The following is a 26,575-nucleotide window of genomic DNA, read 5'->3' on the forward strand; positions in this document are numbered from 1 at the left end:
TTCTTCAGCTGTCTTCCTTTATTTGTATTTGCAGTATGAAACACAATCCCTGCACACGTACTTGCACACTCACGCCAGCCTGGGGGAAGGAGCTGGGACAAGGCCACTTGGCAGCAGTGCTGGAACCCTCAGGGCACTGGGCACCCAGAATCTCCGGTTCTGGCCCTCTAGGGATGTTGCCAGGGAAGCCCTGCTCTCCACGGCCAGGTCAAAGTGCAAGGTCTGAACAAATGCATGGCCATCCGGGCCTAATGCCCTCTGTTACACCCCAAGGTGGTCCTGAGTGAAAGGCTGGATGTGAGCATCTGCACCAGAGCCCGGGCCAGCAGCCTCAAAGCCCAGCGCCGGTCCCCGCTCGACAGACGGGAGGTTGTGCTTCAGAGCCGCTGACCCAGCTATAGTCCTGGCTTCCTTTCTGACTCCTCCCTCTCTGTCTCTCACTCACTCTCTCTCTCTCTCTCTCTCTCTATATATATATATATAATATATAATATACCTCTCTCTCTCCTTTCTCTCTATGTGACTCTCTATCTTTATTCTAGGAGACAAAGCTCCATAGTTTCTCTTCTCAGTGCAAATGGGGTGGGTGAGGGCATCTCCCTGGCACCAGCCTCCAAACTTTGGAGTCCAGAGGAGAGAATGCAGGATATGGGGTAACGGGGGAGAGGGCCACCAAAGGACCCATCCTGCCCCACCGGGGGATTCCATGGGGAAGAAAGAGGATTTGGCCACCACTGCCACCAGGCAGCTACCTGGAAACAGAGGGAGACACGTGTAAGGGAGGGTCCGCGACCCCACCCTGCCCGCGACACCAGGCTGCGGCTCACTCACTGGGAACCCGACGAGACAGACCCTGCTGGGGTCGAGCCATTGGGCATGTCAAGGGCCTGGGCACTGTTAGGGGAGAGAGGAGAACTGGAGTTACTTCCTACCCCATCAGCCCGCCCACCCCACACCTCCCGGACAGCCTAACTCACCTCTGGCTTTGGGGAAGCCCCAAAGGTTCTGGGTTCTTTCCCCCCTCCACGGTCTGGGGGGACTGCTGGGCCTCAAAGGCTGGGACAGAGGTAGAGGGGTCTCTGGTTGCACTGTAGGAGAGACCACATTGACTACTGTTAGATGCTTGCCTGCCGAGGCCACCGTCAATGGAAGGGCTTCCTCACAGCAGGGAAGCCTCTGAGAGCATGGTGGGGCTGCAGAGCTGCAGGCAGGGAGAGCCATGCCTCCTCAGCCTCCACCTGACAGCTCTCAGTGGCCACCCCCCTCCAGGACATGCCTGTGGTGCCAGGCACACTCCTGCCACTGTCCAAAACATTTCATTACTAAAAGGAACAGCCAGCGATAGGGGCAGAGGAGCTCAAGGTAGAGCCGGCCGGGTGCTGAGGACAACTAGGGACAAGAGCCCAGCACCCACTTCCGCGGGGAGGCTGGGCTTCCCCTTCCCCACCTCCCGCAAGCAGCTCAGGTAGGACACTAACGGTCACCTGTCCAAGGAGCTGGGGGCAGAGCGCATCCCATGCAGAGTGGCCTGGACATCCGCAACACTAACCAAGGCCTGGCAGGGGGCTGTGGAAGGAGAGATGGGCCGTATCTCAGCAAGCTGAGACACGGCCTTACTGCTGTCTTCACAACCCAGGTGGGCCTGAGGCAGAGCCCAGTGCCCTGATGGGAAAGGTATGGCCTGGCTCACCCAAGGGCTCTGCTACTTTGCTGCTATCTGTGACTTCCTGAGGTGCTGAGGGGGGTGTGGGGTCCTGAGACCTAGAAGGTAAGACACAAACTTGAAGGTGTGGCCATGGTCAGCACCCAAGCCTATGAGAGGACTAGGACGCAGGAGTGCCTCCCAGATGAGAGTCATGGCCGCCTGCCCTGCCCATCCATACCTGAGCTGTGGGGCACTGTGGGCTGGAGGGCTGGTCAGGATCTGGGTGGAGGACATGTCTGTCTCCTTGGAAACTGAGGGTCCTGTTGGGGCATCCGTAGGCACTGGTTCAAAGGTGGCTGTCCAACTTGGGCCTGTGGGAGGCGAGAGCATGGACAGAGGGTGAGCTTCAAGCAGGCAGACGCTGCACGCGTACCTGAGTACAAGCCACCACACACTTACCAGGAGGCTGAGGGCCTGGACTGGGGAAAGGGGCAGGGCTGGTCCTTCCGCAGGCTGCCGGGCCAGCCCCCTCGTCCTCATCCTCTTCCTCCTCGTCCTCCTCGTCCTCCTCGCTGTCTGTGCTGCCTCCGCTCCTGCCCCAGATACCAACTCATTAGGAGGCCGTGTAGGAGCGGCTACTGACCCACCTCCCCAGCCACAGTCCAGAGCCACAGAGCGGAGGACGGCCAAAGACGATGGGGACAGAGGCTTCCAGGGAGGTCCAGGGAACCCAGGGGGGTGAAGACGCTGGAGAAGCCAGCAAACAAGGGGAGTCTCAGCCACAACCACAAGAAGAAATGAGGCACCGACTCTCAAGTCACTGCCGTTACCAGTGTCAAATACACCCAGGTCTTTCCTCCTGACAACCATCCCCAAATAAAAGATTTACTTTGCTTTTTTTCTCCAGCTATAAATGCCAGGAAACACAGTTGCCATATTATGAGAACACCACCTAGCACCCTTGGCTGCTCTAAAAATAGTCTGAATAGCCGGGCGTTGGTGGCGCACGCCTTTAATCCCAGCACTCGGGAGGCAGAGGCAGGCGGATCTCTGTGAGTTCGAGACCAGCCTGGACTACCAAGCGAGTTCCAAGACAGCCTCCAAAGCCACAGAGAAACCCTGTCTCAAAAAAAGAAAAAAAAAACCCCAAACACAACAACAAAAAAAGTAGGTTGCAAATCTTTCTATTTTTGCCTAGTCTCAAATCTATCATAGTTTGTCTTGTTCACCCCATGGCAGACAAGTGAATTCAGTATTCTGGGTACTGAAGTACCAAGAACATAAAATAAAGTAAGTGACAGCAGTAAGTGTAAAACCCTACGTGATTTGCCAGTGCCTCAGAACAGCCACTGAGACGTAGCGTGAGGACTGGGCGACTTCTTAAATCAGCCGTGTAAGGCTTTGACTTGTGAGTTCATTAGAATAAAGTGAAGAGAAGGATAAACAAGGTGTGGTGGTACATGCTTGTAATCCCAGGACTCAGGAGGATGAGCCGTTCAAGGGCACCTCAGTTACAGAGCAAGTTTAAGCCAGCCTGGGCTATGTGATGATAGGTCTCAACAAAGCAACAAAACAAAAATATCCAGGGGAAAAAGAGAGGGATCTCTTTAAAAACTAACGCTAGATCTGCTACACTCTGTCACGTGGCTCTGGGTATACACATCAGGAGTCTGAGTCAGCAGAGAACAAAGGCACCTGCACAATTGTTTATGACAAAACTATCCACAATGCCAAGTTATAACATCAGCCTCAGTGACCATCAACAGAGGACTAGACAAAACATGATCTATATACAAAAAGAGGTTTGAGTTTCACTTAGCAATAAAGAATGAAATTTCGCCATTTGCAGGATAACAGACCACCATGTTAAGGGGAATAAGCTAGAACTTACAAAGACACAAAAACACGGCAGTTAGTTGGGAAGAGGGGACGGGGAGTAACAGGGCTAGAAGGGTTAATAACACATATTAAAATGTCATAAAAATCTACCATTTTGCACAGTCTCTCCAAACTTGTGTGTGTGTACACACACATACACACAGGCACACACACACACTCCCGCACACTCAAGCCAGTAGCATGGCTTAGTGAATAGCGGTGCCTGACGCCAAGTCCGACCACCTGAATTCAGCCTCTGGGACCCACACTGCGGAAGGAGAGAACCGAACCCTGGGGGTTCTCTTTTGACATTCCCAACCACACTAAGGCACTCGTGCACTCACACAATAAATAATCGTAAAAAGAAAACCACAGTAAAAGTCTGGGCTGTGTCACAAACCGGTAATCCTAGGGTCAGGAGGCTGCCTCAACAGTCTAGCGACAAAGAGTCTCAGATACAGAACCCTTCCCTACAGGGTGATTATAAAGATGTCAGCCACACTGCTGCCCATGGCAGGGAGGACAGGAGCCATGTGGGGTACAGAGGGAGTGGTCCTGATGCTGACTGGGAGCTGCTATCTGCCTACAGACACAGGGTCCGCACACTCATCTGTATGCATGCTACTCATCAATTACAAAATTTACACAAGCCAGAGGCGGTGGTGGCTCACGCCTTTAATCCCAGCACTCGGGAGGCAGAGGAAGGAGGATCTCTGTGAGTTCCAGGCCAGCCTGGTCTACAGAGAGAGTGCCAGGACAGGCTCCGAAGCTACACAGAGAAACCCTGCTTGAAAAACGATAAAAACAAATCAATTAACACAAATAACTTCTTCAAATCAAATCATGAGGTAACAGTTGGAGCTACAGGTCATACACAAGGTGGTTTTCATCTCAGCAAAAATCCTGACATGAATTAGTTTGATCACATTGAGTATCAATCTAAAAAAATAAAAAGGAGGGTGATCTATACAGAGCTGACGGACAGTCTGAGGTTTCATCTTCTCTCCCTCCAGGAGGAGGGGGGAGGGAAACCTGTGCGGCCCTACCTGAACTCAGGAGCACAGCTAAGTGACAGCCTTGTTCACTGTGTGTCCAAGTTGATTACTTTAACTGAGTCTCTACCGCTAGTGACCGAAACCACCCAACTAACATACAACACAGCTGGATTTTTCTCAGTCGCTTCAGCCTCAGGCCGGCACATTTATAGACCTCTGCATCTGGTGAGTGTGAGTGTGCACTCACCCTCAGGCATGTGTCTAAGTGTACGAACTTCCCCTGGCGGGGGAACTTACGAGGCAGGAGGGAGGAGGGAGACTCACCGCACCCCAGGGGGCTGGCCTGCATGGGATGCCCTCGCTGGCTGGCTGCCCTGCCAGGCACCGTATTCTCCATCTGACTCTGCTGAGCCTTGGCCCTCTTCCTCCTCCTCCTCCTCATCGTCGAACTGCTGGATCCGGTCCTTGTAGCATATCTCAAGCAGGTTGGCATTGGGCTGCGGGGCAGGGCAGGGGATGTGCTGCACAGCCTGCGTGACCTCCTCCCCCGCCCCCATCCCCATCCCCGGCCCCGGCCCCGGCGGCACTCACGTTCTCATCGTCAGCGTTTAAGGAGAAGGTGATGTTGGCAGTCTTGTCAAAGGGTGCACTGGGAGAAAAGAGAGGCACTGAGACGGGTTCGCCCGCACTTTGCTCACACGACAGACACACAGCAGCCCTCACTGCCATCAAGGTCACCTCCTCCCTAAGGCATCGTAGCCCTAACCCCAGCGCTCACGGACCGCTAAGGTCACAGAAGGTAGAGAAGGGAGTCGCTAGCTCATTCTCGCACACTGCACTTGGTTCTTTCTCACAATCGCAAAGGAAAGTGTCCTCATGTCTTCCCTAAGGCATACAAACACGGCTTCTGGGGCTGGAGGGGTGGCTCAGGCGTCAAACACACTTGGTGCCCTTGCAGAGGACCTGGGCTCGGTCCCCAGCAACCAAGTGGTGGTCCATGAACATCCATAACTCCCATTCCTGGGGACTCTGTGTCCTCTTCTAGACTCCACGGGCACCGTATGCATGTGGGGCACGCGCGCACGCGCACACACACACACACGCGCGCGCGCGCGCGCGCGTGCACACACACACAGAAAATACAACATAGCCTCCTTCAGATGCTCAGAGTCATGCAGGGGGCTCATGTAGGGTGCATAGACACACACACACAGACACGCACCCATACACACAGCGCGTGCGCAGGCACACTCACACACAGAAAATACAACACAGCCTCCTTCAGACACTCTGCAGGACGGTCTGAATCCTAGTATGTGAAGTAGCCTCAGAGACTCACGAGGCACTTCTAAATCTCACTTTGTCATCTGTAACATCAAGAAAACATCATCTACTTTGAAGGGTGTTTTTAAGGATTTACTGACAGTCTAGGTAAGAGTTTACACATCCATCCATGTTTCCTGATAACGACAGCTCTGGGGTACCAATCTGCTGTTCTTCACAAAGCAAATTGCTCAAATGCTAACCATGTCAACATGTCACGTCTGGAGACGAAATAGCATTGCTGCCAGGGTCCCACCGCTCCAACCATGAGGGTGGGACACCAGGAAGACTTAACTGCCTGAACTACCCAGGAGGTGCTGGCGGCGGGGGGCGCCTCACGGTGGGCACATGGCAAGCTCTCCATGTCTACCCCACAGTCACTTAGCACTAAGTCTCTTCCAGACAGCCCCACAGAAATGAAGTGAAACCTGCATATCTGAAATAGCCACATGCTCTCCCAAAGAACTGACCAGCTCACTCTCCTCCTAGCCGAGCCTGTGCTTTTCCAAGAATCGCCTGCAGACTGTTGCCTGTTACCCATCTTTTCAAGTTGTTTGACATAGTGTCCCATGTAGCCTACCTAGACTAGCCTTGAACTCACTATGTATCTGAGATGACCTTAGACTCCTAATTCTCCTGCCTCTGCCTCCCGAGTGTCGGGCTTACAAGAATGTGCCACCGCAACTGGCTTTATTTTTCTACCCTTACATGGTAACACGGATCACCTTGGATACAAAGGTTGGGGTTATTTCCCAAGGGGCTGGCAGTCTTAAGTTCATGAGATACCCAGCAGCAATATGGCCCATTCTTTTTTGTAATTTTTAAAAAGATTTATTTATTTATTATGTATAAAGTGTTCAGTCTGCACGCATGCCTGCAGACCAGAAAAGGGCACCAGATCCCACTACAGATGGTTGTGAGCCACTATGTAATTGCTGGGAATTGAATTCAGAACCTCTGGAAGAGCAGTCAGTGCTCTTAACCACTGAGCTATCTTTCCAGTCCAATATAGTCCATTGTTACAACCACTACACCAGGGAAGTGTCCTTAATTCCCCAAAACAAGAAACTAAGGCTCTCAGCGAGTCAGGAGTAGAGCAGCCCAGCCAACTGCTACACAGCATCGTCCCCTCGCTGACTTGACGTCCCCCAGCAGCACTGCAGGACACCTTCCCAACACTGCTGACACCCTAACTCTTATCTTGGTGGGAAAGCAGGAACAGAGCGCTGTCTTACAAGCACTAGTCACCCTACGCTCCATCCACCAAGAAAGCAGACACATCAAGACTCCACCGAGACCGTCACCTGTCACTCTGGCGACGCCCTCACCGTGAGGAGCATTGGTGTTCCGCCCCGTGACCTCCAGCGTGGGAGGGTCTTAGTCTAGCACAGGCGAACATTCAAGAGCACAGATGGGCTATGCCTGGAACACGGGCTCTGGCTGGGCCGTGGCGCACTGCGACCTCACACGGGGACACCCGCAGGCAGGCCGGGCACGTGCAGTCACGCGGCGGAGCCCCAACTCCACATGAGAGACACTCACTTCACACTTTCCTCCTGCTCCCCAAACTCCTCGTCGTTAAAACCAAAGTGGTCAATGAAGGCTGAGGTCATGCGTTGCATCTGGAAGTCCATGAAGGCCTACAGGGGACATGGGGGTCAGGGCCGGAGGGGGGCAGCCCTTCCAGACTCCTCCCACCTCCGCAGGCCCCGCCCACCTGCTGCAGCACGGCCTCCTCGGGGAAGTTGAACTCCTTGAGACGGTCGTCCTCGTCATCACTGGAGGAGTGCAGGTGGTGAGTGTTCACCTGGGCGGGGGCGACAGGACTCAGACAAGGGAGAGAGACAGAGAGAGAGAGAGAGAGAGAGAGAGAGAGAGAGAGAGAGAGAGAGAGAGAGAGAGAGAGAGAGAGAGAGAGAGAGAGAGACAGACAGACAGACAGACAGACAGACAGACAGACAGACAGACAGACACAGAGAGACAGGCAGAGAGACAGGCAGAGAGACAGACAGAGAGAGAGACAGAGAGAGAGACAGAGTGAGACAGACAGACAGAGAGACAGAGAGACAGAGAGAGAGAGAGAGAGAGAGAGAGAGAGAGAGAGAGAGAGAGAGAGAGAGAGAGAGAGACAGAGAGAAGGGGACACACACACACAGAGACAGAGAGAGACAGACAGAGAGAGACGGGGGGGACACGGGGAACAGAGAGACAGAGAGAAGGGGACACACAGAGACAGACAGACAGACAGACAGACAGACAGACAGACAGACAGACAGAGAAAAGAGGACACACACACACAGACAGAGAGACAGAGAGACAGACAGACAGAGAGAAGGGGACACATATACACAGAGAGACAGAGAGACAGACAGAGACAGAGAGAAGGGGACACACACAGAGACAGACAGACAGACAGACAGACAGAGAGAAGGGGACACACACACACACACAGAGACAGAGAGACAGAGAGACAGAGAGACAGACAGACAGAGACAGAGAGAAGGGGACACACACACACACACAGAGAGAGAGAGAGAGAGAGAGAGAGAGAGAGAGAGAGAGAGAGAGAGAGAGAGAGAGAGAGAGAGAGAGAGAGACAGACAGACAGACAGACAGACAGACAGACAGACAGACAGACAAGACAGACGCCGGATCGGGCCTCACCAGATCCACCGTGTTCTTCTTGTTGGTCTCGGCCAGGGGTCCCGACACGAACGCTTCCCACCGCTGCTGCTGATCTTCGGGCAGCTCTGAGAGCATGGACGGAGCGTGTGAGGCGGGTGGGCGGGCGGGTGAGCCTCTGACACCCCGCCTCCGAGCTGCACCCCCAGCCAGCCCCGTGCCTCACCCTTTAGCAGCTGGCCCAGTTGTTCGGCATTGGGCCCCTGCTCTGTGTTCTGCACCACGGCATTGGCCACCCGCGTCAGGTGGCCCATGTAGCCTTTCCGCGGGCCCCCTCCAGACCTGGTGGGAAGCGGAGGTCAGGGCTGGGTGACACCCCACAGCCATCCTCCCATGGCCCCAGGTGTCCCACGGGGAGGCAGCAAGTACTGACTGTGCGTGCTCGTTCTCCTCCCAGGAGGTCAGGATGCGCTCCACCAGGCGGCAGTGCTGAAGGAGCTGAGGAGAGCAGAGAGGAGTCGGCCCGGGGAGCAGCTCCGCTGAGCCCAGCAGCGGGGAGGGGCCCTCACCTAGCAGGCGCTGCACCAGGCCCCAACCTGTGAGCACCGGAAGAAGGGTGGAAGCCAGGGCTTCTCCCAAGTGCATCAGCACACCTGCTTTGTTATGTGGTGCGGGGACCGTCCCTAATGCATGATAGGCAAGCACCAACCGAGAGAGCTACATCCCAAGCCCCCACCCCTTTTTCCCTGAGACAGGGTCTCACTATGTAGCCTAAGCTAGACACAAAAGTTGGCATCCGCCGGGCGTTGGTGGCGCACGCCTTTAATCCCAGCACTCGGGAGGCAGAGGCAGGTGGATCTCTGTGAGTTCGAGGCCAGCCTGGTCTACAGAGCGAGTTCCAGGACAGCCTCCAAAGCTACAGAGAAACCCTGTCTCGAAAAACAAAAAACAAAAAACGAAAAAGTTGGCATCCTCCTCTCCTGGACTGGGATTGAGGTGTGGGCCAGCAACGGCCGACCTTAGCCTGAGTTTTTGACGTCTCACGTGGAATACACACCCCCACACCCACACGGCTCCCCCTCACTTGTCCCTAGTGTCCCCACTCTCCGCCGCCGAGTCACAGCCTTTCACTGGCCCTCAGCACAAACCCGTCTTCCCCAACTGTGTATCCCACGCCCGCCCTGGGTACGGACACTTCCAAGTGGGAGGCCTCAGGGAGGGTATGTCCCCAGGTACCAGGTCCCCAGAGGGAGGGGAGCGGGGGGCCCCAGCTTACGTGTTTCAAGATAGGGTTTGGGACGGGTGTCTCACAGCTGCTGTCTGCAGGGGGCCCGGAGCTCAGCATGGCACTCACGCACACCTCCACTTGGGCGTGCAGGAAGTTGTTGAATACGTAGTGGAAGAAGAGGTCCTGAGGGATGGGGGACACAGGCTGACGTCACGACTGCTCCGCCCACACCGCCACCGCCCTGGCCCCCCGGTGGCCCCCGCCCCTCCCGCGTACCAGCAAGGTGTTGGGCACGTCCAGCACCAGGAGCTCCTGCGTCAGGGCGGCAGCGTTGGTGCTCAGAGCGCTGGCCAGGAGCTTCACCACCTGCAGCCTCGTGTTACCCAGGGGCGGGGCCAGGCGGCCCCACGTCATCTGCAGAGGCTCCAGCTGCAGGGACACGGAGCGCTCAGTGCACACAGGGATGCTCCCGTCGCCCCCCCGGCCCCCCTCTGGAACCCCAGCCACCTGACTCCCACCTTGGGAGGCTCAAGCAGGAGCTGATGGAAGCGGGCAAGCCGGGGACGCAGGGCATGCAAGGCACCCATACTGGAGAGCGCATTATCCAGCGTCCCCTGGGCCAGGAGCTCCAACTGTCCGTCCACGCTGCTGAAGAAGTTGTTCATGGTCACGGCGTCAGACCTGCAGAGAGAGCAGGACAAAGGCATAGTGAGCCGCCCCGGCCACCAGGACGGGCCAGAGGGACACACCCCACAGCTGCGTGCGTGCCCTCAACACCTGGGGCTCTCTGCCAGGGCAGATGAGCAGGGCAGCGCCACCTCAGGCTGGCACACCCACCTTGGCCTCCTCGGCTCCAGGAGGGTCAGCAGCACCTGGATGCCACTGACAATCACAGACTGGCACTGCTCTCCCTCGAACATGTTACTCAGGAGCTGCTCGATGGTCTCCTGCCTGAGGAAAGGGGGTCAGAGTGAGGGGCCGAGGGCCAGGGCTCCCGCGGGACGGGTCCCTCCCTAGGCCTCAGCACTGGTCCTGCAAACGCACTTCTCCAAGGTGGCCAGCAGCTGGTCTGGCTCCGGGCTGTCCTGGCCTTGGATCATCTGCTCCCGGCTGAGGCGGATGATGTCACACAGGGACTGGGATGCATTGGAATGTTGCTGGGGAGTGGAAACAAGTAAGGATGTACCACAGGCTACCCGTCTGCTCCCGGCCCCTTTCAGAGAAAGGAGCCGTCACGTCACGCAGACACGGGGACACATGCTATAATGAGGAAGCCGGTGCCCGCGGCCTCCAGAAAGGAGGCCTCCACGTGTCCACATGCTATAATGAGGAAGCCGGTGCCCGCAGCCTCCAGAAAGGAGGCCTCCACGTGTCCACATGCTATAATGAGGAAGCCGGTGCCCGCAGCCTCCAGAAAGGAGGCCTCCACGTGTCCACATGCTATAATGAGGAAGCCGGTGCCCGCAGCCTCCAGAAAGGAGGCCTCCACGTGTCCACATGACGCAAAGCTCAAGCACACACTCGTTAACTGCCGAATGGAGAACAGAGCATGGTACAGCGACGACGCGAGGTGTTTGTTAGTCAGCCATGAGAAGGAGTGAGGCCCTGACCCATGCTACAGTAACAACCACCACCCCCACCTGCCAAGACACAGTCTCATGTAGCCCAGGCTACCCCCAAACTTTCCAAGAAGCAGAGAATGAGCTTGAACTGCTGCTGCTGCTGCTGCCTCCAGTTCCAGAGGACTGAGATTATGGGTGTGGCCACTATGCCTGGTTCGTGTTCATGTGATTCCCAGGGCTTCCGGGATCCTAAGCAAGCACTTTACCAGCTAAGCCCTCAGGCCCCTGCCCATCTTGTAAGGCACAAAGGGGATGTGGAGTTTGCAGACGTCGGCTGGCACTCACATTGTCATCCTTCGATGGGTGGATCTGCTCAATTAGCCGCTGGACAATCTTTTCTTCGTTGAGCCACTGAAGGAAGAGGGTAAGTTCCTAAGCCACACGCCAGCCCATCCCGCCCCGCCACCCCCACTCCCGAGTAGGCTCCTCACATTGAAGACGTCCTGCCGCAACTGCGGCCGCTCCACGCAAGTGAGCAGGCGCAGCAGGAGGTCCATGATGGCCGAGGTGCCGATGTGCCGCAGCAACAGGTCCACGAAGTCATCTTTCTTGCGCAGGAAGGACACAAGCTAGGGGCACAAGCTGTGTCAAGGCCCAGGGTCCTGACACCCGCCCGCCCGCCCGCCCTACGCCTCACCCCCGGGTCGGGAGCAGCGGGCACCTGGTCTGTCTTGCGATTGATGAGAATGCCCATGACCTTGCTGAAAAAGCTTGCAAGCAGTGGGTTGAGGCTGTCACCACTCTGCAGGAAGCCATAGAGCCGGTTCAGGAGGGACTCGTCTGCACCCAAGGCATCGTTGATCTGGGGCACGTCAGAGGTCAGGATCTCGCAGGCTACGCTGGGGTACCTGGGAAGTGAGTGCAGGGTGGGTGTGGGTGCAGAGAGAAGGTGGACACCCCACTTCAGCCCCACATCCAGCACGGGGCTTGGGGGAGGGGGGTCCTATGCCCAGGAAGGGGATCTTCAATTTCTTTTTTTGTGTTGTTTTTATGTCTATTTATTTCTATTTTATTACATTGGCGTTTTGCCATGGATGGCAGGTCCCCTAGAACTGGAGTTATAGACAGTTGTGAGCTGCCGTGTGGGTGCTGGGAATTGAACCCAGGACCCCTAGAAGAGCAGTCAGTGCTCTTCACCACCGAGCCATCTCTCCAGCCCTATCCCCGTCAATTTCTGCACCCTCCCTAGGCTTCCTTACGAACCCACTGAGGGGTCAGGAGGTACAGCTCAGGGCCAAGAGCAGCTGCTGCTATTGCAGAGGGCCTGGCTGCGATGCCCAGCACCTATACAGCAGCTCCCAACCAACTGTAGCTGTGAGTCCAGTCCAAGGGATCCAACAGCCTTTCCTGGCTTCCACCAGGACCAAGCATGCACCCTACACATCTGGTGACTCAGACGCACATGCACCCAAAACACCCATACACATGAAATAAATGCAAAACATTAGCCAGGTGGTGGTGGTGCACACCTTTAATCCCAGCACTGGGAGTGGGGGAGCACAGACAGGTGGATCTCTGTGAGTTCAAGGCCAAGCTGGTCTATAGAACCAGTTCCAGAACATCCAAGGTTACCCAAAGAAACCCTGTGCTCGAAAAACAAAAACAAAAACAAAAATAAAAAGCAGCCAGGCATGGTATCACACACCTTTTATCGCAGCATTCAGGAGGCAGAAGGAAGAGGATCTTTATGAGTTAGAGGCCAGCCTGGTCTACAGAGCGAGGTATGGGACAGCCAGGGTTATATAGAGAAACCCTGTCTCAAAAAATTAAGGAGGGCTGGAGAGATGGCTCAGCAGTTAAAAGCACTGTCTGTTCTTCCAGGTCTTCAATTCCCAGCAGCCACATGCTGGCTCACAACTATCTATACTGGGATCTGATGCCCTCTTCTGGCATAAAGTCATACATGCAGATAGCACTCATATACATAAAATAAACAAACTTTTAAAAATAAACTAAAATAAGCCGGGCGTTGGTGGCGCACGCCTTTAATCCCAGCACTTGGGAGGCAGAGGCAGGCGGATCTCTGTGAGTTCGAGGCCAGCCTAGTCTACATCATGAGTTCCAAGACAGCCAGAGCTACACAGAGAGACGTTATCTTAAACAAACAAACAAACAATCCACTGGGGCCCCCAGTCCCACAGCACATGTGCTCCAGCTCAGGCCAACTCTCTCCTTACCGTCCAAGCTAGCCCGGTGTCCCCTCCCTGCCCTCCACCCTCGCCTCCTCTTCTAAGACACGCTTGCGTTCTCGACACTCAGAGAGCTTCATTCACTGCTACGGGGGCCACCCAAGGCCCCGTGAGGACACAACTGCTCCAAGTCTAGCCCAAAACCATCGGGGAGCTGAGCCAAGAGCCCCGCCACAGCCAGCAGGGATGCCCCTCTATCAACCGCTCTCTATGCTGAATCTAGATCACAGCCCACTAGACGCAGAGGGAAGAGAGAAGACACGTGACAGACACCAGGAAGCAGGGGACACCCTACTGTCACAGACGCTGTCCCCGAGAAGTGCTATCAGAAGCAGCAAGACCAGACAGGCCATGGCTCTCCAGCGGACACCGCCTTGCTGCAGCCCTCATTGTCGGCTGTCTGGCTCAAGGTTTCCAGGATGGGAAGACAGAGCAGGGCAGAGGACAGCACAGCCAACAGGTCGGACGCAGGAGGCGGGGGTGAGAGACCAGGGAAGGGTCTCGTGTGAGCAGCAGCCGAGGAAGAGCACTCAACGCTGGGCCCGGACGCTGTGCGGTGTGCCTGCTCCTGCCTCACCACCGGGTGCTGCTCCCTGTGCCCACGCAGGGGGCACACACGCCTCCTCCCCTACAGAGCTCTCCATGCCATGGGCTGTGCCAGGCACCAAGAATGGGTCAGACAGGTGCAGACCCTGCCCTCCTGAAGCTCAAAATGTAAAAGGAAATTAATAATAACAAAACCCCAGATGCTCCTGCTACTCTAGACCAAAGAAAAGACACCTTTTCTCCGGGGCTTCAGTCAACCTCCAGGAAGCAATACTGAGAGGAGCCAATGACACACTAGGTAAAGGCAGGGCAGACTTGTGAAGGAGGCAGCGTGTTACGAGAGACTAGGAATCTGTGGTGATGGAGGTGCTCAGGGTGCTGCTGTGGTTCACACACACACACACACAAGTCAGGTCAGGGCGAGGCAAGTATCAGGTGAGCTATGTCCATGCCACTAGCCAGGATGAAACCCTACAGAGTCAGGCAAAACGTCGCCAGTTGGGAAAACAGCAACATATACCTGGGATCACTCAACTACTTCTTACAGCTGTGTTCAAGTCTACATCATCCTGACAAAAGACTGAACTGATTAAAAACACCAGGAAGGAGACTGAAGAGAAGGCCAGTAGTTACGCACGTTTAAGACTTTGAGGGGATGGTGGTGGTGCACACCTTTGACCCCAGCACTTGAGAGGCAAAGGCAGGCAGATCTCTGAGTTCGAGGCCAGCCTGGTCTACAGAGCCAGTCCCAAAACAGACAGAAACTCTGTCTCAAAAAAAAAAAAAAAAAGTGAAACAAAGCCTTGCAGAGGACTAGGTTTAGTTACCAGCACCAACATTAGATGGCTCACAACCTCCTGTACCTCCAGCTCCTGGGTATCCAACATCCACTGAGCTCCTTTGAAACCTACATGCATGTGGTACACAGACTCCACAGGCACACACACATAAGCACACACAGACTCCACAGGCACACACACATAAGCACACAGACTCCACAGGCACACATAAGCACAGACTCCAGATTAGGAATTCAAAGTGATCCTCAACACAGGAAGTTCAAGGTCATTCTGGGCTACATGAGACCCTATCTCAAAAAAAACAAGAAAATAAGACAACAACAAACAAGAAGAAAGTTTAACAATGAAACCAAAGTGACGGGGGGGGGGGGGGGGGGATGGGGAGGGGCGATGGACCCGGCTCCTCGTTGAGGTTAAAGGGTGAATGGGACTTATCCCAAGGCCTTGGATTTGGTATGTCTAGAGAATCTTTTTTTTTTCCGAGACAAGGTTTTTCTGTATTGTTTTGGAGGATGTCCTGGAACTAGCTCTGTAGACCAGGCTGGCCTCGAACTCACAGAGATCCGCCTGCCTCTGCCTCCCGAGTGCTGGGATTAAAGGCGTAAGGCGTGCATCACCAACACCTGGCATGTCTAGAGAATCTTATCACGCAAAGCTTTTACGAGAACTGGACCATGGAGGGTATTCACTGGGTGAGCTGTGACCCTGTACAGGGCCTGACCCTCCCTGCCTCACATGCTCGTCCCCAAAGCTCCATCACTGAGTGGAGAGAGAGAAGGACTCACTTGTAGCGTAGCCGCTCCTCACCACTGGCTGGGGGCTCCTGGGTGACCCAGGCCACCATGGCCTGCAAGTGGGAAGGCTGCAGCAGGAAGTCCAGGAGCTTCCGGTTGACCACCTTGCACTCCTGCAACACGTCCTCCTCGTCCAGAAGCTCGGGCAGGCTCAGGTCCTCCTTCTCCAGCAGCGTGTCCAGGTGAGAGCTCGGGTGCAGGTCAAACTTCCAAAACATGGCGCCCTGCGAGCAGGGGCGTATCAATCTGTCACACACACATCCCTTGCTGGATGAGACACAGCCGCAGTGACCAAGCACAGACACCCCTTCCAGGCCGCAGACACAGATCCCACACAGGCCTGCCTTGCACAGGAGCTCCACGGTACAACGCCTGTGCTCAACTGTGAGCGGCACCCGATCCCGCCAGGGAGCCCACCGTCTCAGCCTCCAAACTGCTCCCCACCCCCCACCCCGCCTCCGGCAGTGTAAGAAGCCACTTTATCATTCTCAGCTTGAGTGTGGGCCATCCAGGGCCTGTGAGGAAAAGCTACACAGCCTGCAGTGACCTTGGCCCCTCCCCACGAGCCTGTATCCACTGTCCAGTATCTGGGCAAGGACATCATCTGAACTTCTGGGTTCAGATTCGGTTTATTTGCTGAACAAATTCAAATGCTCCCGTGACCTCTAGTGCACAGCTGCTGCCCATCCCAGCAAATCCCCCAAGGCCGCCTGGTGAGGTGTGGGGTGGTGGCAGCCGGGAGAGAGGAAGTATGCTCATCTCGAGGCTGTGGCTGTTGCCTGGACACCACACACACAAACACAGCCCGGCTCTGCTCTCATCACCCCACACCCAGGCCTGGGACAGGAAAGAGGAAAACTTGGGGCTGGGGCTCCTAGAACAGGACAGTCACTAAGCAGGGCTCAAAGAAACCCATGATGGTAAACAGTTCAGCGGGAGAATGGAGTAGCTATGACTCCAGAAACCAGCTAAGACCAGAAGACCCTGGTCAGCATTGTCCCAAGTCCCGGACCTGCATCAATGCCTGCTCCTCTCAAGACGAGAAAGCTCCAGACACCATCAACAGAGCCAGCCTGTGCTACCAGCTACATGCACTGGATACACAGATCCAAGGCACTGCCACAGAAGCTGCCGTCACATCCCCCAGGATGGAAATAACTGGACCCCAGTAAGGCATGAGGCATCCCAGGACCTCAGGGGCCATCTGGCCCAGGGACAGCATCTGTGGGACTCTTGCTACAATGAAGGTCTGACCACAACTTCTGCTCTGCACTGTCTCCTTGCTGGCCTGCCAGCCACCCGAGCCAGCGAGCGAGCGAGAGAGGCCACTGCTGCCCCAGGCCACCCTGGATGAAGCCGTCCTAGCCAGGAGTGCCTACCGCTTAGCAAACAGACCCCAGACCCTCTCTCCTAACTGGCTTCCTCTTGCACAGACCTCATTATTTCCCCAGACCTCTGATTCGCAATCTGAGTGTGGTCCTAGGGAGAAGACCTCCTCCACCACAGCCAGCCAGAGTTTTCTGAAGAGATGGTCAGGGCCCCAGCGGACTGCAGCTGCTCTCAAGCACTGCCTGGAAGCCTACCCACTCTTGTAGCCTCCTTCTGGCGCATTCTTCACTCACCCCGGGCACGCCCCACTTTCTGTTTCCTAAACATGCTAAGTGTTAGGCTGCCTCGGCGGCCCTGTTCCAGCAGCTACCTCTCCTCATTCAGGGTCTCTTACTATGCTTCTTCCTTGCACAGGGGCTTTCCCAACCATCGAGGCTGGCCCAGTCAGCTCCCTGGCCCAGCCTTGGCTCACTTGCTAGAACCTGTACAGAGCTCACCTACTGCTATCCAGAAAGATTACCACACAACGATACACTTGTGGCTACATGTTCTCACAACAGACTGCCGGGGCTGGGGACAACTCAGTAGTTTAGACCACTTGCTCTTCCAGAGGACTCGGGGTTCAATTCCTAGCACCCACACGGCAGCTCACAACTGTCTGCGAACTTCAGTTCCTGGGGACCCAATGCCCTCTTCCGGCCTCCTCGGGCATGAGGCACACATGTGGTGCGCAGACATCATACGCCCACACACATAAAACGTAAAACCATGAAGACTACTCCTCTAAAACCTTCCTAGACTACTAAGAGCACACAGGATACCACCTAGCACAGACTCCTAGCCTTTAGCTGTGGATGCTCGCAAATGCTGGCTGAGCGACAGACAAGCTGCCAAACCGTGTGGTTACCAAGTTCCAGCCCCCGAGGCAGGAGACTGCCAGTCTGGGATTGATAAAATCCCTCCCACCCCTTGGCCCCATGCCATCCAAGCCAAAGGGAGGAAGTCCAGGGAGAAGGAGGCGCAAGGTCGCTCGAGGCAGCCTGGGAAGGGACAGGCTAGTCCCAGGGCCAATGCAGGTGCTGGGGGGCCATCCTAGAAGTGGGGTAGGACAAAGGCACCCCTGCTTCACAAGAAACACACGCTGTGTAGACCTCAAGGGACCCTTCCCACTTCCTCACTTACTGGCAGTCTCACAGGCCAACCAAGCACGTGTCACAGAAAACAGTCACTACAGAGCCCGGAAGAACTGACAGACAGACGGCAGGGGTGAGGCAGGCAGGTTTCCTGATCTGCGTATACCTACGACTAGAATCATCTCGAGGGGCAACCGCCACATTAATCATGACTTTACTGATTTCCGGCTGAAGACCACGTGTTGTGAAGCGGCAAGAGGTTGGGCTTGGTGATCGGGGAGCCTCTCTCCCACGGCAGTGAGGAGACACTAGGAAGGGTCCAGAAGAGACGAACATCCACCGTGACAGAAAGGACGCTGTGAGTTTTAAGGAACTAGAGGAACTGGAAATAACTTTTTAAGGGGACAGCTTCCTTTTGAGGTGATTTTTTTTCTAAATGTTTTAGCACTGAGCCAGGCACAATGGTGCATACAGTAATGTGAGCACTTGAGAGGCTGGGGAAGGAGGATCTAGGTGTTTAAAACCAGTTTTGACTACATAACGAGTTCAACGCCAGCCTCCGTAACCTTGTCTCTTTGAGGAAAAAAATAGCATAAAATACAATTAATCATGGGTGTGGGTACACTCGGAGCCACTGACTTGTGCTCTTTAAACAGATAAACTGGACGGCAATATGTCAACAAAACCGTTAATGAAGAAGCCAAAAGTGCCTGCTGACCTAGGAGAAGGAAGCTCGCCAAAGCTCTCATCCCTCACTACCGCCATTCTGGAGATAAGAGCGCCCCCTTGTTAAGCCTGCATGAGGCAGAGCATGAGGAGCCTTAATGGAGTCACACTGAATGGGCATGAGACAGAGGCCTTCCTCAGGGCCAGTAGGCTTACACTCTGGGCCCACCTAGGCCTGCAGCACACCCCTCACTGGGGACTGCCTGTCTCACAGCTACCAGTCAAGTCCTGGGCCAGGCCTGGCTGGAGAAGGGTCACAGAACAGAGAACGCATACGTGTGAGAGTTGACGGGGAGCCCAGAGCCGGGTGGACTCTTAGCAGTAGGGTTACTGGGAAGTGTGGAAGAGTTCCTCTGAGTATAGTGATGAAGGCCTTTGTCAGTGTGACCAGCAGAACGCCTGCCATGCAGAGGACGGTGGGCAGATTCACTAGCATGTGCTAGTAACGCTCTGCCCGTTTTAATAAAGTGGGGCCCGGCGCTGGGGAGACGGCTGAACAGGAAAAGGCACCTCAATGCCAAATCTGACGATGGGAGTTCTAGCCTGAGTCCCACGTGTGGAAAGAGAAGCGACTTTGCCAAGTGTCCTCTGATGTCTGTCTATGCACACGCTGCGGTAAAAGTGCGTGTGCACACACACACACAATAAATAAGTGCGATAAAGTGGAGCTGCTTGGAGAACCCCAAAACCTTCCTCCACAGTGGGCGACAGGTCAGGGGCCAGGCCAGGCCGTCATCTCCAGTCAATCCCAGGACCTACTCTTTCAGGGTTGTCTTCACACCAAGGCGGAAGGGGGAAGAGTCGCTGTCAGTTCCATTTGACCAGAGAATCCTACTTAGAAAAGGGACCCAAAGGAAGAGAACCACACAGCTACCAAGGGACAGACCAGAATCCATACGACATGGCCCGTCTCTTGACAGACACTCAGCACTCGCTTCTAAGACACCGAGCTGGAGGGCCCAGTTTACAGTCCCTCACGATCCCCAGCCCTGCTCCAACCTTACCAACCACCACCCTGTGAATAGGCTGGGACTCTCTCCCCAAGCTGGCTTCCCAGACAACTGGGCAGGGCGCCGCTGGAACGAGCCTAGAGGTAATGGTTGGCACGACGATCTTGCAGTGTCCAGTAGCCTCCATAGGAGTCTGGAAACCCAGATTATCAGGGAGGGACGCTGGTCGCAGGCAGGTCCTAAGGTAGCAGAGCAAAGCCTTCCACAGGCTGTCCTGAGACCAAGAGAGGTCTCAGGCAGTCACTACACCAAGGGTGACAGAAAAGCAGGGACTCTCAGCTTCTGCCCAAGTGTCTTAAGCACTTTCCTCAGATCATTCAGATACTCAGCACCACACACTCCGCCACCCCCACCCTGTGGAACTTTCAGCAACTCAAGAAAACGGAAGTGACAACCACTGGTTTTAGAGACGGTTTGAAAACCAAGACTGGCTGCTAACGGAAGGAAGGGAAATTATAAATGAGAAAGGAAGCCATTAGAAACGAAAGTCGCTGTCTCCGCCAGCTCTAACAGCTCTCTCTAGCTTCGTGCTCTCCGGGGTTGTTCTAAGGTCTCTGACAGTAGCTGTCCCTCTCAGGGGCCCCCCAGGCCCTGCACCTTGTCCTTGCCTGGCCCAGACAGGACCTTAGGGTGGTCCCCATCCTGTGCCCACTGCTGCTGCAGTCACCCCCGGAGCTGCAAAGCCTGCCCACCGGGAAACCATGGGCAGCTCCGGATCTGCCAGGCCTCCCAGACTTGCAGCACCCACCCGACCCTCCGCCTCGGGAGACGAGGGCAGAGAGCCCTTTGGGAGGGCCTTCAGGAGAGCCTGCATCAGGACAGACCCTCGGGCCACTGGAGAAAGGAAGCCGTGCTACCAGCAGCAGGCCTGCTAGCTCCTTAAAAGGCTGGGTGCATCATGCCTCTACTTTCTGGTGCCACAGCCAGCTCCTGGCCAAATCTGGAAGAGGGGCTTGGGACACTTAATACCGGGGATGAGAGGCAATAACAGCAAGCTAACCACCTCTGGGCAGGATCTTCAACGCGGCCTTCAGAGCACACCGGCACCCTGGCAAAGCAGGCACGGGGCTGCCATTCCGAGAAGGAGCCACGGCTAGAGGGGCCTGGCCACACGGGACAGGGAGCTGGGACTTCTCCAGGCTGAGGAAAGCCTGGAGGCTTCTGAGGGAGAGAACCCTCAGATCTCAGAACCACCCTCCCCGAGGAAACAAAACTCTGACCCAACCCCAGAGGAGGAGTAGTCAGAAAACAGTCTAAGGATGCTCGGCCAAGGCCTGGGGAGGAGACTTGAAAGCTTATGCTCAACACTCATCTCCTGGAGTGGTCACAGTTTAGAGGGAAAACCAGGACTTGGGAAGCTGACATTAGCCTGGGCTATATATAAAGCAAGACCCTACCTCAAAACTAAACTGAAAGTAAACTGTCAAAGACCTAGGTTCAAGTCTCCACGTGTGTGTCCACACTGGCCTCAGACTCCCAAGCTCAATTGATCCTCCTGCCTCAGAGTCCTAAGTAGCTAAGATTATAGGAGCATACCACTGCACCTGACCAGGGTTGGAATTTTCTCTCTCCAAAATGAAAACCAAGGAGCTAATTCCACTGAGTCTCAGTCTCCCCATTTGAGAAATGTCTTACAGATGAGATTACTGTAAGGCAGCCCTTCCTCGAGGAGAACTCACGAAACTAATGTGCACAGAGAAAACCTGGGTCTGGCATGGGTGTGTCCCCACTAAGCCAGCGCTGGGCACTAACTCTAGGCACCCAGGCCTCTTACCTCTCTCCTGCAGCAAGTCTAATGGCAGAAGCATTCAACAGTTGTGCCAAATTGGCTGCTCTCAGGATGGGGGCTGTGCCCTCCACCTGCCCTACAAGCTCTGAGTCTGACTACGTCCTCCTGAGACTGTCAGGCCTCTACAGTGACACCACTTCCTCCAACAAGCCGCCGCCGGCAAGCCTCCTTCCAAAGCACCCCCGTGGTCCCTCCATGAGAGCACACAAGCCTCAGCTGCGTGGAAAAGACAGGTCTGTCCAAGCACCTGCCGCTCTCGAGAGAAGCCACCTAGGATTGAACACGCTGCCAGACAGGGGGTTGGGGATACAATTCATTTGCCAAGGGGTCTGTCCAGCATGCACAAGGCCCTGAGTTAGAGTCCCAACGGTGGACCCCCACTGCCATCCTAACACTTGGGAAGTGGAGGCAGGAGGATCAGAAATAAGTCGCCCTTGGCTACACAGTGAGTTTGAGGCCAGGTGGATCTACATGAGACTCTGGTTCGGAATAAAAAGCAAAAGTACTTGTTGGATTAGTGGAAACTGAAGCCAGAGAAGGGAAAGTGATCTCTGAAGGTCACTTGGCCAGAGATCCCAAAGCAGAAAAAAAGGGGGGTGGGGAGGGGAATGAGGGTGCTCTCCATCCCAACAAAAGCAAGCAACCACAGAGGATGAACAGAACGGAAAATACACAGCAGTCCACATCACATAGAAGCTCAAAGTACACAAGATACTGGAGCTTTAAATAAAGCGGAGAAGCAGCGTTTCCTCGCGGTCTCCTATCAGCACCAATGGCATTTGGCCGGGACAGCCACTTGTGGTGAGGTCGCCCTGTATATTGAAAGACAAGTGAAAGATGGCTTCCTTGGGAGGGATATACACACACTGGATGTGGGAACCATACCCCCTCCTACCCCTCCTACCAAAGGGTCTCCAAGCGTTGCCAAATGTCCCCTAGGACACACCATACCTACTGAGAACCACTAAGACATTGACAATCAGATTATCATCTAAGAGCTACTGATGTGGGGCACTTGCTGGGCCTTACACTCTGTGGCAGGCATCTACAAACATTCCCTCATCCCCAGGAACGCCCTACACAGAGAGCCCCTTATACCAGAGAAACAGGTTCGTTCAGAGCACTCACGTAACTTCTCCAAGGACTCACCTACCACGTGAAAAGGCAAGAGCCAGGACTCGAACCCAGGTCTAACTCACAAAAGATCCTGCTCTAAATAATTTCTCATTATCCCAATCCGGAAGACTAGAGGGCCTGAGTCACTGAACTTGGGAAATTGATTCGAATTAGGCAAAGGTTACCAGAAAATAAACAACGAAAACCCCACAGGAGAAGCAATTTGAAACAGCTCAAGACAACTCCACCTGCATGAGTGTGGCAGAATACGGCAAACTCTCCCGTGTAAACTGTCCACATTAGGGATACAAAATGCACATACAGGCAGCTCCTACAGTGTTGTTCAAGCAATCAGTCCCTGCAACCTTGGCTGCTGACAGAACCTCTCCTCCAGGATTCGAGCAATCCTGTTGCAGTTTTACAGCCCTCAACCCCACACCACATCTGGCATGCAATGCAGCTTCCTTCCCAGAAACATCTTGCCTTCCAGGTAGGTGGTCACCGTTATGTGTCCACAAGAAGTTGCCTCTGCAAATTCAGAGTGATCAAGCCGGGCATTGGTGGCGCACGCCTTTAATCCCAGCACTCGGGAGGCAGAGGCAGGCGGATCTCTGTGAGTTCGAGACCAGCCTGGACTACCAAGAGAGTTCCAGGACAGCCTCCAAAGCAATACAGAGAAACCCTGTCTAGAAAAACAAAAAAGAGTGATCAAGAAGGACCCTAACCACCCTGGCCTGGCAGCATAAACGTAGAGAAGACTGAGACGGGACTGTTGAAGTCAATATCCTACTGGCTCTGCCGAGTGGGTTCAAAGCAAGTCTAAATAACCTAGTAAGACGCTGTCCGTGTGGTAGCTCAGAGCTGTCTTCCCAGCAGCAGGAGACCCAGGGTTTGAGCCCCTGCACCACCACTGAAGGGAGGAGAAGGAAGGGACCACCAGCCGGGTCCCTGAAGGCCCTGTGCCCTTTGACCTCTCACCCACTTCATCCGGGGCCCCTGACTCCTTCCGCGCCCGCCCACCTTGACATATTTGCACGCGCTGTTCCTTCCACCTGGGAAGCCCTTTTTCCCACTCTCCATCTCAGCAACTCCTCAGCCTTCCTCGAGAGAAAAGCCACCCATCCGGCCGGTCTCACCAGTCACCCTCCCACTCTGTGGCCCGCTGCCACGGCACCCCGGGTTAGCAACCATCATCACAGCACACGGTAATTGTGACTGTCCCGCTCCGGCCCTCGGCTGCCTCCCACCGCACCCCGGGGAGAAGACACAAGTGCCCGGGCCTTCTGCTGAGCACTCCCTCCCGGACCCAGCACACACCGGGACCCCGGGGGTGCACCGAAGAACAGTGGTTCCCAGGTGGCCCGCCCGCCACAGGAAGCCAGGGACAGCCAGGGACAGGACAGCCACAGCCAAGGTGACGAGAAACCTGCTTCATCTTGCCTTCCGAAAGGCCAAACAGCCCATGAGGCTGATGGGGGTGGGGGGGGGTGAAGAGGGGAGACGGGCAGGGGTGACAACAGAAAAGGGAGGCGGGAGGAGGAAAAGAGGAAGGCGCTCGCTCGAGTGGGGACCGAGGAGTCCCCGAGGGAGCTGAGTCAGAATGACAGGTGGAGGTGATGTCGATCCCTGTGGGGGGAGAGTTGGGGGGTGGTGGGCTGCAGGAAGGAAGGAAGGAAGGAAGGAAGGAAGGAAGGAAGGAAGGAAGGAAGGAAGGAAGGAAGGGACTTCGAGAGGACCCTCGGGGGACGAGGACGGCGGGGTGGGATGGATGACAGCGCGCCCGGCGACAGGAAATAAAGACTCGGACGACACTGACAAGCGGCCGGGAGACTTGGGAGGATACGCCGCGAGCCCCGGCGCCGCTCCGGGGGGGACGGAGGGGAAAGAAGCCGGAGTGAGAGCGGGGCGTCCGCGGTGCTCACCTGCGCGGGGGGGCGGCGGCTCCTCGCACTCGGGGCTCATCGGGGCGCCCCCGCCCGCCCCGCCGCCGGCGGCTCCGGCCCAGCCGAGGGGCCGGCTAAGGAGGGGCGGGGGTCGGGGCCGGGGGGTCGGGGTGTTGCTCGCGCAGGCGCCTGGGGCCGGAGCTCGCGGGCCCGCGCAAGCGCCGTCCGGTCGCAGGGGGAGATCCCCCTGCCTCACCGCCGATCGCCGACGAGTCCCGGGCTTCGCCACAAAAGTAGGCGCGCTCGTGCCACAGCCGGGCGCCGAGGCAGACGCGAGGCCCGCGCAGGCGCCTCCGGAGGAAGCGGGGGGGGGGGGGGGGTGACGGCGGGGACGGGGGAGTCGCCGCGGGTTACACGCACACGGGCAGACGCGGACGCGCCGGCGCCCGCGCGGCGGGAGGAGGAGGAGGAGGAGGAGGGAAAAGAGGCTCCGCGGCCCCAGCGGGTGCAGGGCTACCCCGAGAGCCGCCGCCCGTCTCCTCGGCCTCCGCGTCACCCCTGAAGCGGCTGGGTGTCCCCGGCCCCGCCGTCCAAGCCCAGGGGCCTCCAACGCACAGCCAGCTCCGCCACCGTCCCACAATGCCCCGAGCGCGGGAGGCCCCAAGAAGACAGGCTCCGCCCTCTCGCGGTCGCTCGCGGTGCGCAGGTGCGCGGCGGGCCGCGGGCGGGGCGGGGGGCGGGGAGACGCTTGCGCACTGGGGCCCGGCGCCCAGGCCCCGCCCACTCCGGAAGTCCGCCGCTGCCCGTGCCCGCCGTTGCCAGAGTTCTTCCTGAATAAAACCCCGGTGCGCCCAGCGCGCAGGCGCCGCTGCACCCAGAACCCCGTTTTCTGTGACTGCGTTCGGAAGCCCGCGCGAATGGTCTGTTTCGGGATCTCTCTCGCCCTGACCACTTGCCGCTCCGTGTCCTCCAGCCATACTGCTGCCTTGACTCTGGTGTCTACTCCCGAGGGATCCGTTCCGACTCTTTCTTGGTCCCCACCCGAAGCTGGCTGACCTCAGTTCCCCACTTAGGCGGCAGATGCCTAAGCGGCTTCCTCTTGTACCTGGGCGGTGGTGGCGCACGCCTTTAATCCCAGCATTCGGGAGGCAGAGACCGGCAAATCTCTGGGTTCAAGGCCAGCCTGGTCTACAGAGCAAGTTCCAAGACAGCCAGGGATACACAGAGGAACCCTGTCTTGCAAGGGATAAAAGGTTCCCTCTTGAAGAACAAAAATAGACATCCAGTTTACTGTTGCCAGTTGCTACACAAAGCTTTCTCTCTGTAACAACCGGGAGGAACCCCTAACGCCGCGATCCAGTCACTTAAGGGTTTTTTTCTAGCTCTTGAGCATCAGTTTACCCCAGTTTTCAAGCCCCCCTTCCGTGCCCATTTTAGACAGTCAGCTGTTAGGGACTAAATAAGTGCATGTAAAAAAGCCTACTTTTCCTTCCTAAAAGCGGCAGATTGGCACCTTGTATTTCGGGGAAGTTATGTTTGTGTGTATTGTCTTTCCGGGGACCTAGTTTTTTCCATCCCTTAATTCCCAAATGGCTTTAATGAACTTCTTTCACGGATTAAAACCTGTCAGTAATTTTTTTTTCTGTCTTGTCTCTTCGGGGCTGTGTGCTCTTTCTAATTTGTTGCTGGTGGTGTTCGTTTGATCCTTGTAGTTCTGTGTAACAGACCGTCACCTGCACATAAATTGTTAACACTAGTCCTGCTCCCTGTGTCTCCTTTTGAGTCTAGGACCCTAGCCCGTTGGACACTGTTACCCATATTCAGAGTGGGTCTCCTCCCAACTAAACCTTTCTGGAAACAGTCTCATAGGCACACTGGAGATGTGTTTCCATGGTGTTTCTAAATCCAGGCAACTTGACAGTGAAGACTAAGCTTCACATAAAACTT

At 55.8% G+C, this 26,575-nt stretch overlaps 1 protein-coding gene across 4 annotated transcripts; it reads right to left on the reverse strand.

The window, feature by feature from the left end:
* Ppp6r1 (protein phosphatase 6 regulatory subunit 1) lies at positions 1-24,789 on the reverse strand. 4 transcript variants are annotated; one of them, XM_005084126.4, is made up of 24 exons: positions 24,668-24,789; positions 15,634-15,866; positions 11,975-12,161; positions 11,745-11,882; positions 11,599-11,664; positions 10,736-10,848; positions 10,529-10,642; positions 10,210-10,372; positions 9,968-10,120; positions 9,740-9,874; positions 8,897-8,961; positions 8,690-8,805; positions 8,506-8,591; positions 7,559-7,648; positions 7,384-7,481; positions 5,110-5,167; positions 4,843-5,015; positions 2,105-2,238; positions 1,884-2,016; positions 1,691-1,761; positions 1,485-1,566; positions 978-1,088; positions 832-894; positions 1-752 (listed from the first exon to the last, which is right to left on the reverse strand). In XM_005084126.4, the coding sequence occupies exons 2-24, from the start codon at positions 15,858-15,860 to the stop codon at positions 749-751; spliced, it is 2,580 nt and encodes an 859-aa protein (XP_005084183.1). In that variant the 5' UTR covers positions 15,861-15,866; positions 24,668-24,789; the 3' UTR covers positions 1-748. The 4 variants fall into 4 exon arrangements, with proteins under 4 accessions (XP_005084183.1, XP_040590077.1, XP_040590078.1 ...); XM_040734143.1 differs by lacking the exon at positions 24,668-24,789 and adding an exon at positions 23,766-23,858; XM_040734144.1 differs by lacking the exon at positions 24,668-24,789 and adding an exon at positions 17,078-17,094.
* Between the last annotated feature and the right edge of the window lie 1,786 nt (positions 24,790-26,575).

Source organism: Mesocricetus auratus, unplaced genomic scaffold (genome assembly GCF_017639785.1).
Source record: "Mesocricetus auratus isolate SY011 unplaced genomic scaffold, BCM_Maur_2.0 Super-Scaffold_100037, whole genome shotgun sequence".
Lineage (NCBI taxonomy): Eukaryota > Metazoa > Chordata > Mammalia > Rodentia > Cricetidae > Mesocricetus > Mesocricetus auratus.

Excerpts from the sequence above, each read along its gene's own strand:
- Ppp6r1 (XM_040734143.1), bottom strand. The coding sequence starts at position 23,825 with ATGGAGAGTGGGAAAAAGGGCTTCCCAGGTGGAAGGAACAGCGCGTGC. Across the intron at positions 12,162-15,633 it reads GAGGAGCGGCTACGCTACAA|GTACCCCAGCGTAGCCTGCG; the intron begins GTGAGTCCTTCT and ends CTCACTTCCCAG. Across the intron at positions 5,016-5,109 it reads TAAACGCTGACGATGAGAAC|CCCAATGCCAACCTGCTTGA; the intron begins GTGAGTGCCGCC and ends CCTGCCCCGCAG.